Raw genomic sequence first — 12,643 nt, 5'->3', positions numbered from 1 at the left:
AAAATATTAAACATACATTTAAAACAAAAAACAATATAGACAAACAATAAAGATATAAATACTGGGATTTGTATATCCAAAAATAAATCCAAAACTAAAATAAGGACAATCAATAAGCAATACAAAAAACAAACTCACTTAAAACTCACTGTAAAGTAAGTTATGCCTGGCCAGGCTGGCGCCAAGTGCAATAAAATAATAAATAATAACTCACTTTACTGTGCTTTGTGAGGGCCCAACCCAGAACAAATTTCTGCTGTAGGAAAAGCTATACTGATCCTCTACGATGTAAAATTATATCAGTGACTTTTCTCTAAAGTCTCTTTATCCACTGAAATGTACATTATAGTGGAGGAACTTGCCAACTTTGGTCGAAATGTTCCTAAGAGCAAGCAATCAAATGCACATCCTGGAATGTGCAGGAATGACCAGAGGTTTAGCTTTGGAATTAATATTGTTAGTATATAGCAGCAGCCAAACAAAAAAAATATATATATCAGTCATATTCCAATCTAATTTTCTTTCAAGGTTTTTTGTGGAACTCTATTACAATCCTTATCTCTTAACATAGTTGGTTGCTTTTTTCCTTTCAACCACAAGAGGGGGTAAGACAGTAGTAATGTACTTTAATGTACTTAAAATGTGAATAAAGCAAGCTCAGTTTGTGCAGCTCCAGAGGTCTGAGTGAACTCTTTATATTTGGCAAACAGGAATAATACAAAGACAAAAAAATCTATTGCACAAAGATGAGTAGTACCCACTTGTAACAGCATGCCATATGCACTGCGCGTCAAGGCAGCTTCCCCTCAGGGTATTAAAGAGTTTAGTTTACTAGCTAAACCTCAGAGCCATGCTTATTTCTTCCTGTTAGGGATATGCTCCACAAAGAAGCCCCACAGCAACACGGTACTCTTCACATTTCACTCCTCCCCTGTTCTCCAGAGTTCATACTATTGGACTAGAGGTGCTGGGTATAGTTAAGTTCTGTGGGAGGGAAAGGACTGAATTGAAGAAAAAAATATTTCCAGTCTGTTATCTCTCTATTACAGAGGAAACATTAGAAGAAGATGCCTGTGTTACTGCTTGTCCTTTCTTTGGCTGCTGAAGCTCTAAGTCTAGATCTGCGTTCTTACAGTCACAGTGCTGTCCTGGATGGGCAAGGCAAATACAACATACATTGGAGTTACCAAGGGGAGACAATAACCTTCTTACTGCAGGTGGAGACTTTAGGTTATGTAGGGTTTGGCTTCTCTCCAAACGGTGCCATGGCTAGTTCTGACATAGTAATCGGTGGAGTGGAAAAAGGCAAGCCATACTTGCAGGTGAGACTATTAACTTACATATCTTAGCCATTGACTATCGAGGAAATGCGCGTTTTGATCATATTAATAAATATCATATGTCACAGAACTGGGTTTCTGTTTTCCTTTTGACCAGACAAATGGAAATCTTTCTCTGATTCTCCTTCGCAAAGGCCACAAAATCATTGCAAACAGTGGGAATTTGTCAGGGGGCTTAATAATGCCATAGTTGGGGGGGTTGCGACATGTACTCTTGCTCCTCTTAAATAAGTTCTCAGTAAGGGGCCTTAGTGGACATGAGGTCCACCCCTATAATGATGTTGATCGTGCATTTTCTTTTCTAATGCGTAACAAATAGTGCTAAAATGTGATGTTGCATACCAGCAATTTAATTCACTACTGTACTTGGTCAACAAGAAAACAGAGGCTTTTATATGCTTTCCAAGGTGTTGCGCTTCCATTGCAAGACATAGAAGCCTGAAGTACATCTTTAAGTATCTGAATTATTACCATCTCACTGTTTAAATTAACACCCACCATCTGCTTACGGTGTTGTATAAAGAGATAATGCATAAGTAGTTAACAAAGAAGTAATTCAATGAAAACCATCGATCCTTGCTCAGCTATTTGTCAATGAAGAAATAAAATAATACAAATTAAGATTTAACAAAAAGCCTGTACAAAATGAAAGTGTCTGCAAGTTTAACAAAAAGTCTAGCAATGGGAACACTATCCAAAGAGTCAAGTATTTACACAGCAGAAAATCTATTGACTCTTTTGTCTCTTGTCACAATAGTTCTAATCTAATACCCTTTGATGAAGACACATTCTGATATTAGGTTACTATTTTAGATCAACTGACAATTTTAAACAGACAACTACTTTATTACTTTCTATATGCTAGTTATATGTTATGACGTAGTATTTGTGTCATAATTAATCTAAATATAGATGTACAATTAAAGATATGTCTTGCATCATAATGGATAGTCCAAATAAAGGGATACATTTTTAGTAGATCTACCCTGAATATGTGACTGAATAAGATGCATTCATATATGCTTTTAAAACCAAAAAAACACCAAAGTCAAACAATAAAACAATATAAAAGAGAAAAACAGAACTGGATTCTATAAGAGATTCTAGTATGACATTTTGAAAATGGTCCAATCAGCATATTCATATAGTTTCTATGGTAACAACAGCACTTTAAAACATTAAATTAACTTTTATAACCCCATGTAGCATGTCGTTTTTAAAAACCATCAGGGTTCTTAGCCTCATTGCAACTAATGACGTACCAGGTACGTCGTAAAAAAATGGTACATCACTGGTTTAAACAGCAACCACATCACTGTGATCAGAGGTACACCGTTGTTGCTAACCACACCATAACCTGAGCAGTTTGTCTACAGCAGATCTGCCCCCAAAAATAAAACAAAAAAAACTTTAAATAAATGAAAATCATATTGGCATATAGGGTGGTTTCCAAATCAGGGCAAGTTACAAGCGAGTTACGACAGATATTTTTTTTGCACTAGCTGTGTACAATTTACTTCTGCATTTTTAAAATTGTATTCATAAATAATATAATTTTATGTGGGTAGACTAATTTGAAGGACATAAAAACCACAAAAATAGCTCTGGTCCCCTACTGTAAAATAACCCTGGTGCTTAAGGGGTTAAATGCTAGACCACACAGCATGTCATATGCTTTTGTTTGTTTTTTTAAACACTTGTTCTATGATTTTTATTTCAAACAGTTGTTTTCTTCTCCCTGGCAACATGAGATTAGATGTCTTACATATTTGGTTCTACCACATGCTAGATAGCATTGATAGCTTTCAGAGCATCCACACAAATAAATTATTTAACAAAATAGTGTTCATCATCTTTGGGAAAATCCCAGGGTTAGCTGCCTACTCCTGGATGTTATAGAGGATATGAAGGGGTATGGCTGTGGAAAGTGAGCAGGGCATGGTTAGTCACAGTTTGACTTTAAAGGGATAGCGAATTGGCAGGATCTGGCTGGGTAGGACAAGACCTGTGTGGGTCAGGGCCATGGTGGTGAGTGAGGGGGCCATACATGGCTCCCTTACCCAGAGAATTAAGATACTTACCGGAAGCCCATTAGGGAGAGATTCCAGGTTGAAAACTGTAATGTTGATGATGTTAGGGGTGATATTAGCATTCAGCATTGCTTAGATTTCAGATTTATTCATTGATGTCTCATGTGCACTGAGCTCTTATGCATGTAGTTTGCAGAAACTAAAATTGGGAACAAAAGTGAGAACATTTCCTCATGCTGCTCTTCCCTCCTTTCAGCCTTCTATAAAAGTAGTCGTATTAAGTTAATTTTGCACCTCTGCTTAACCACAGTGCACCAGGCCCTCCAAACAACTAATGTAAGTGCTTTCATATGCATTGTTTAAAAACCATTAAAAGAAAAGAAAACAAGTACTTAGTTAAGGGAAGAGTCCCCCTACCCAAGTTCCCGATGCTTACCATTTTGACTACACAGGAGCTCATTAAATCCAAAAAGTACTGTCAGGATTCGGCCCCAGCCCTACAAACTGCCAGGCTTGGACGCCCCTTTAAGATGTCTGCCTGGAGTTGATCTCCTCTCCACAGTTTGCTGTTTTGTTTGTGTATCTGTATTTTAAGTACCTTTGACCTCATCCCCTTATACATCTGAGGATCTCAGTTCCTCCCTCCTCTCCCTATGTCCCGTTTGCGATATCCTATCCTTGCTTAAAGGAGAAGTGTCTGAGGATCTCGGCTCCTCACTCCATCCCCTGTGTTCTTTGCCTTGTTCCCTGTCCTTTGTGTGTAGTTATGTTCAGCTGTGTTGGTTTTGCTATGAAGCCTCACCTGAAGCCATATGTCATTACCACACCTGGCCTAGTAGACATGCTTTATTTCCCTGCCTCTCAGTAACAGAGGTGTGAGTTCATTAAGGTACTTTGGAGCTATAGTTCATGCCAGACTCTGGATCTATCTCTTGGATTTACCCTTTTGCCAGCCTGTTACCTTTTTTTTTTACCTGGACTGCCTATAGGATTTACCCCTTTTGCTTGCTACCTATCTCAAACCCTTTTGGATTCTTAACTGGACTATTCTAACTTTGTACTCCTAAGCAGTCTGTAAACTTGATATGCCTCCTCATCTTTTGGTGAGATGTATCTGCTTAGCTTAATATAACTATATTCAAACATTCAGCTTTTGTTTCGTTTGTGTATATTACTGTGCGTGTTCTTACACTCCTGCGCACTGGACTCCAACATCCAGTAAGGGCTGAGATATGATGAGCCTGACAAGTACTGTTGCATTCTCACCTTACTGTAATTCCTTAAAAGTAAGGTTTACAAAATGGTTACCTTAATATACATAAGGTTTGCTTATTGACATTTTAAAATACCCCAAAAACATAGCAAGCAATTTAGAGCAGACTTAAGGGACAAAAATGTCTGACAATGCATACAAAGCTTAACCAGCACATCTCATAATACCTTTTGTATATGATTTGGATGAAGGAATTTGTTAAAGTATATGGTGACCTAGATGGAGTGGTTAGGCATTTATACTTGTTCTGTAGCTGTGTGTTAAAGACATGCCTTGTACATAAATTTGCACTGAGGTTTTGCTGCAGACAGGGAAATGGGTAGTCGAGATTCCTATCTGCTGCTGAATCCCTGAAACTATGGAGCAATATTTTGATGTTATGAATTAAATTGAAAACCGAAAACCAAAAACGTTACTTGTATTTTCCCACGGAAGGATTAGTTCTACTTTCAGACCCTCGGGCATATCTTATAAAATGTCCTAATTATTTGAATAACTTGATCTATCTCGTGCCAATTAAAAAAGGGGAAAATGCTGCATTTTATATGCATGCGTTTTATTATTTTTAAAAATATACAAAATCTTCTGGAGATTTAAAGTACATTCAGGGTGAATTATTATTTATATAATGAATGTGATGAAATGTAAATGTGTGAGCATGAGCGAATTTGTGCATTTAAGTATGTATGAGAGTTTAAGGACTCATTTAGGGAAGATGAGTGAAATCCAGGTGAAAGACACTCAGGGAAGGGTGAAAAATAATACTATGTGTACATAGAACGGAGAAGTGAAAATTAGAATTTTTAAAAAGAAAGGTGACTGGAAAATCAGTGGCACCAAACAACGATTAACTTACAGAGAACAGAAGGCATAAGGGGCTTTAGGGGGTTGTTACTCCAGGTTTAGGTGTCATGATTAGGGCCCACAATGCAGAGTTGGTATAACCTAGTACACAGTAGCTTCGGGAGGAGGGGGCCATGGCCCCCCTACATCCTGCTGTGCTCCACCATGTGCCCCCCCAATTGAAACGCCGTTTTTTTTTTTTGCAGCCACGAGGGATCACTGATTGATGTGGAGGAGAGAGAGGGGCGCCAGGTGGTCGCTCAGGAATAAGTTTTCAGCAAAAGCTCGGCGCCTCCTCACTCTCCTCCGCGAGCCCTCTGTCCTAGTCGCAGTGCAGGCATTCATGCTGAGCGCCGGAATATGATGTCCTATTCCGGCACTCACCACTAAAGCAGTGTGCACCGTGACAGAGCAGTGAGACAGAGGCCTTGTGCTCCCACCACAAGCCTCTGCAAGGTAAGTGAACTCCAAAGGGGGGACGGGATAGATGGTGAGAAAGGAGGGAAATTGAAATAAAGAGTCAGAATGAGTGAGACAATTAATTAATGTGTGGATGCATTGTGTAAATGATTGAGAGAATAAATTAATTAATGTGTGAATGAGAGTATGAATTAATGTGTCTATGAATTGTGTAAATGAGTGAGAATTAATTTGTGAGAATGCATTCATTTGTGTGCGAGAATAAATTATTGGGTGAATTAGTGAGTGACAAGGGAACAATGTAGCACAGGTAGCGTGTTTATGGGATAAAGATGGCACAGGGTGGGCTGTTTGGGACAAAGATGTCGTACGCTGGGCTGTTTGGTGACAAAGTTGACTCATGCTGGGCTGTTTGGGGACAAATATGTCACGTTCTATGTATATTTTGGGTGCTGGTCAGTGTGGATGCCAGGGCTGACCTTTGGGTTGTGCAACCTGTGATCTATGCCTGTAATTCAGGGGGGTTTCTATACCTTTAATGCTGAGTTTTTATGTGAATTCCAATTGATCTATACCTCCAGTGCTGGTTTTGTGTGTTCTGTTGATCTATACCTGCAATGCTATGTTTCCATACATTATTTATGTGTACCTGCAAATACAGAGTTTTATGTCTTATTCAGATGATCTATACATGCATGTGCTGTTTACATTTGTTTATTTGATCTATACCTGAACTACAGGGAGTATGTAAAAGAGATGTGTGGTTTAGTGAATGAGGAGACAAAGACTCTGGGAGAGGACCTATCAATGTCACGGTAGGGTCAGAAAGAGGGAATACTGTATGTCAATTTCTTTTTTTTGGTGTGGTAGCAGAGGGAGTGATTGCATGCTAGGGAGCGTGGAGCCCAAGGTAATGCTTTCCTGTGGTCCAATTTGTTTTCAATATAAAATATACTGTATATAATTGTATCTTGTACCGGCCAGGAGAAGCAGGAACCCAGTAGAGTCACATGACCCTGCTCCGTTCCTTTGTCCCCTGTGCTGGACAAGAGAAGTTGTTTGCACAGAGTGCGAGCAACACAGAGGGAAGCAGCAGGGTCCCTGCGGAAGTCTGCGAGTGAGAGATCTGCAGTTGAGATCTGGGTGTTACCTTGCCGACGGATCCGCTGTGTCCTCGAGCAAGGGAGCCGAGACGCAGCTCGCGCGGGCAGCCCCCTGCTCGTCCCGCTCGCTGGAAACGCTGCGAGGTTCCTCCTGCCGCTAGATGCGCGCCCCCGTGTGGATCGAGAGATCTAGACGGGACGCGCGCCTCAATATCTCATGAATATTCATGCCAGGTCTTAAAGGGACCTTTATTTTTTTTTCCTCCTCCCCCTTAATTAGGTGTGTAGGAGGATCTAGGAGTGGAGGGATATTTAAACCCTCAGTTTACAGCCATCCCTTGCCTGTGATAGTGCTTAGTTTGCCTTCACTAGTGTTCTATATTGTATTTTGTCTATTGGTTATATGAACTCTGCTTGTTCCTGACTACCCGTTGTTTGCCGTCTGCCCTGACCTTTGCTTGTGACCCCGACTATCCGTTTGCCTGATCCTTGTATCTGTTACCATGTTCCTGCATTATTTGGGACCCCTGGTTGCCATTTCGTCTATCTGAAGTCTGCCTTGCGTTGCCTCTCATCACCGCTTGGGGGCGCCTTTCCTAGTACTGCAGCGTGGATTCACCTCCTGGCCAGCCATTAGTGACAGTGGGATATGGTGAATGAGCAAGTATCCGTGATTAAGGGAAAGCATATGAGTCAATGAATGTTTGTGAATGTGTTTGTGGGGGGGGGTAAGAATTGGGAGGCTGTAATCACACTCCTATCATGCCCAGGTTCCAGCATGTAGGTGTGTGATTGCTGTTAGCAATTATATACAGTATCTCACAAAAGTACAAAGACAAGTATGTCTTGCCTACAGTCAAGCATGGTGGTAGGAGTGTCATGGTCTTGGCCTGCATGAGTTCTGCCGGCACTGGGGAGCTACAGTTCATTGAGGGAACCATGAATTCCAATGAATTCGTAGACTGGGCTGCAGGGCAGTATTCCAACATAACGACCCCAAGCACACCTCCAAGATGACCACTGCCTTGCTAAAGAAGCTGAGGGTAAAGGTGATGGACTGGCCAAGCATGTCTCTAGACCTAAACCCTATTGAGCATCTATGTGGCATCCTCAAACGGAAGGTTGGGGGAGGAGAAGGCATCCACCAGCTCCGTGATGACGTCATGGAGGAGTGAAAGAGGACTCCACTGGCAACCTGTGAAGCTCTGGTGAACTCCATGGCCAAGAGGGTTAAGGCAGTGCTGGAAAATAATGGTGGCCACACAAAATATTGACACTTTGGGCCCAATTTGGGTCCAATTTTGGTGTGTTAACCACACTTTTATATTAATATTTAAAAAAATAATATATATATATATATATATATATATATATATATGATTGCTAACAGCAATGACACTCCTATCATGCCCAGGCATACCAGTACAACCTGGGCATGATAGGAGTGTGATTGCTGTAAACAATCATAAAAGTGTCCAATTTGGGTGTGTTACTTACTTTTAATAAAATTGTGGTTTTGTGGGGGGGGGGGTTCGGTTTCGGTCCAGAATTTTCATTTTGGTGCATCCCTAGCTAATATTAATATCTATTGGCAGCAGGGGCTCATATTAAAGAATAAAAACTAACTGCCAGTTCAGCTGCTATTTTGAAATCATATTTCAATCATAGTATTGACTTCAAAGAGATAAGTACATATTATGTAGTTAAAAATGCATGTCTAATGTGTATATATACATTATATATATATATATAATTACACACATATATACAGTGTATATATAGTGTATATGTAGCGTTTTATAATTGCCCCCCCCTACTTTGGTCCCTGTCCCCCCTTGTGCCCCCCTAAATATGAAAGCTGGAGGCGCCACTGACAGCAAAGTAATAACAGGATCGTAGTCAAGGCAGACTACTCAAGGCATCAGGATCCAGGGATAAAGCAAGAACAATGTCAAGCAAGAGGTCTAGTACACAGTTCTAGGTTCAAAAGCAGCAGTACAATAGCACCCAGAGATTTTGTGGAGAAGAAAACTGGCTTTACTTTAATATGTGCTCAGCTTTAAATTTTTTCAAGATTTTTCAATCATTGTCCTATTTTCTTGGATGTGCATTTTTAAGTTTTAATTAAGTATAGAGACGTGATGTTTTACCACTTTTCATCACTGTTGTGACAACTTACTATTTGTTGTTTCATATAGCGTCATCATCTTACTCAGCGCTGTACAGTGGGTAAAGAGAGTGTTGAGATTGGGACCGTTACCCTGGCAGCTTCATTTGCAGTGAGCAAAATCTGCTAATGTATGTTTATTATTTTATTGAATTCCAAAAGCATATACAAATCAACTACTGGGTTCAGGAATTTACCATGTACCGTAATATGGTATCTGCTGAAGCAACAATGAAACCGGAAGGAAAACTGATAAATTCACTCAATATGATTACTAAACAAAATGAGGTTTTGTAAAATAAAAGGCATTTTCACCCATATGAACTTCTCACTACTTACTAAATTGTTTTAAAAAAACATTATACAATCCAGGAATCATAATTCAGATACCCTTATGCAAAAATGGGGCTTGTGATGCCTCCTCTCATGCAAATTTACATGGGAGTGTGTAGGATAATAAGGATGAGGATCATATCCAGGAAGAGGTTTAACTATTTTGGTGTGAAGCATGTATGGAATATGTGGTTGTAAAATGGTCCCTGCGTATCTCATATATGGTGACACAATGATGTCCTTCTTGCATGGCCAAACACCACTCTGCTGCCCAGAGAAATAAGAAACTGACCTGGACACCTAGCAGGGCTTCACCTTGAGACTCCGGGTCAAACCCAGAGAGTTTCCAGGTATATATAAAATATTTCCTAAGGATTTAAGGGGTCTTAAGAAAATAAAAAGGCAGGGTAAGGACAGAAAATATCTAAAATGATAACTCACACCCACTGTTCTCCATTCACTTCCCAAACAACAATTTGTTTATTCTGTTGTGAAATTATCCCAACATTAATGTAAAATTCAATACGTATTTTATTAGATGCTCCATTCCCTCGAAATTTCACTACATTTTTCAAGGTCTTGTGATTTGGAATTTTAGAAGCTTCATTTGGTTTTCGCTTGATTTGGATACTGCATATTTCCATTGTTTTCTACTCTTTTTATGAGATAACTTTCATCTGTTTTTTTTTTTTTTTAGGCTTTTTTTTAGAATTTCCTTAGGGAAAAAAAAAAACACATGGAGCTGTTTAATAGTGAACTAATTGTCATTGACCCTAATATTTCTAGACACATACTACTGATTTTATTTTCAAGTATGTATTTTATATTTGCAGCTGTAAGTATTAATTGTGCAGACGAGCAAACACCACATGGCTTCTGTTCTAAAATTATAGAGGTTATGGATATTTATTATTAAATCAGGACCGCATGCAGGATAATGGTGAAAAAGGAAACAATAGTTTGATAACCATCAAATATATATAGGAAATATATGAGTATAGCCAAGATTTCTAATTCAGAAGATTATGCAGCTATTAACCCAATTCTTTACTAAGAGCATTTTATAGCCTAAATCCTGGAGCTTTTTTTTTTAAAAAAAAAGAAAATGCAAAATATTCCATACCAGAATGCCATTTATGTCTCCATATAGTAAATAGACGTGTATAAAATACAAGGTAATGTAGTAGAATATTGAGTTACATAATAGGTATGGATACATTGTAGATTATAAATATATATGTTTATATACCACCACAAATTAAATACCGTATTTGCTCGATTATAAGACGAGGTTTTTTCAAAGCAAATGCTCTGAAAAATATCCCTCGTCTTATAATCGAGGTAGTCTAATAACCAGACCTCAAATAGAGTTCTAACTATGAGACTAAGATCCAGATCCCCCGCAGTGCTGCAGGGGACCCGGATCCTTCTGTCTGGTAACTTCAGCTGCTGCTGGCACTTCCATCAGGGCTTCTATCACCGAGCCCCGAGAAAGCGCCGGCAGCAGTGGAGGTTGTCTACGCGCATTGCGCAGACCTTCCCCGGCTTCCAGAGAGGAGAATTCCCCGCAGCAATGGACGCTACTGCTGGCACTTCTGCCCGCCGGGGCTTCTATGACTGAGCACTGACGTCACATGACCTTCCAGTGCTCAGTCATAGGAGCCCAGGTGGAACTAACGCTGGCCTCCACTAGACACCAGGGAGTCAGAAGCACTGGTTAGTCGGGGGGAACACGTATTGGGGTGTTGTTTGACAGTGACATATACCTGTATAGCTGTAAATTAACAACTGAAGTAAAATGTAGGTGTAAAAAACGCAAAATAATTACTACCACAAAGTTTGACAAATGCTGGTAGTAGGATTAGTGCATGGAAAGAGTTTAAATGCTACCATTTTAAATACCATGGGGTGTCTAGTTTTCAGACATAGTTTGATGGGGTAAGTTGAAGTGGCCCGCCTTAAAGATGTCCCAAATTGCACATGGAGGCAGTATGACAAAATAGCAATATGCGAAAAACAATGGGTACTTGTAATTTCAGGACTAATAGTAGAATCTATTTAGAATTTTTTTCATTAGCTTTTGTAGATGCGTAAAAGATTTTTCAAGTAAAAGTCAGAAAAAAGTCCCTTTTCTCATTTTTTTTCACCATATTTTATACATTTTTTTTTATAGTAAATTAGATGATACAATCAAAATAATGGCATCTAAAGAAAGCCCTTCTTTTTGAAAAAAAATATGTAACTTGTGTGGGTATAGTAAATGAGAAAGAAGAACATTACAGCTAAATGCAAGCACCGCAGCAATGTTAAAACAGCCATTATCACGAAGTGTACAAAATATAAAATCAACCATTGTCGCAAAGGGGTTAATAGTTAATTTGTTAGAAAATGCAGCTCCCAATATATATCCTCTTAGGCTTTGTTTGTATGAACACTGTACTTGTATTTCTTTGTCATGTGTTTTAGTTCCCTTTGGCAGTTTACTTCTTTGTATTCCTGGGGATAATACTATCAAAATGCTTTCTTCTTGTCTCGGAAAAGGGAGCAACGGGCATCTGGACTGGGATGACAAGTAACATTATTTGCTTCCCCATGATGTTCTCTAAGATCTCAGAGATAAAAGGAAACATGCGGAAACATGAAAGTAAATTCATATGAAGGCTAAAGAGCTAGTACAGCTGTTTCTGGAATGGAAGCATATTTCCCATAGAGAGCAATTTAATTGAATGGGAAGTGCTGTGGTAAATAACTATGCATTCACAGTTCAAGAAAAATGAAGTAAAGAGCAACTTAAAAAAAATTATATACTCATTCAGGATCACATCTAGGAACAGTGCTTTATTTATTATTGTTAAATTACAAATCTCCAGTTTCAAAATCTGTTACTTGAATAATTAAATCTGTGTAGGCTAATATCTGCTAAGTATGTTAAAAAAATTACTTAAATGTACAATTAACTGGAAAAAAAGATATGGAAAGCAATGACAAGATAAAATGCAAAAAACAATGTGCCTATATTTTATTTACTTGCAAGATTAGTCTTAGCAAAGAGCTGAATGACTTTGACATGATATTGTGGTCTGGCTGAATATACACTGATAGGAGTAAAATAATAAATAATGTAATTTTGCCTT

The 12,643-nt window shown here is 38.9% G+C and overlaps 1 protein-coding gene across 1 annotated transcript in view; it reads left to right on the top strand.

The window, feature by feature from the left end:
• The first annotated feature begins 959 nt into the window (after positions 1-959).
• Positions 960-12,643, top strand: part of MOXD1 (monooxygenase DBH like 1) — a 42,927-nt gene continuing 31,243 nt past the window's right edge. The window contains exon 1 of the mRNA XM_053460144.1: positions 960-1,322. Within this exon, the coding sequence (XP_053316119.1) occupies positions 1,068-1,322 (255 nt within the window). The 5' untranslated portion in view covers positions 960-1,067. The remainder of the gene's footprint in view (positions 1,323-12,643) is intronic.

This window comes from Spea bombifrons, chromosome 3 (genome assembly GCF_027358695.1).
Source record: "Spea bombifrons isolate aSpeBom1 chromosome 3, aSpeBom1.2.pri, whole genome shotgun sequence".
NCBI classification, from domain to species: Eukaryota; Metazoa; Chordata; class Amphibia; order Anura; family Pelobatidae; genus Spea; species Spea bombifrons.
The sequence above is the reverse complement of the archived record's forward strand: the minus strand, read 5'-3'. Positions and strand labels throughout refer to the sequence as shown.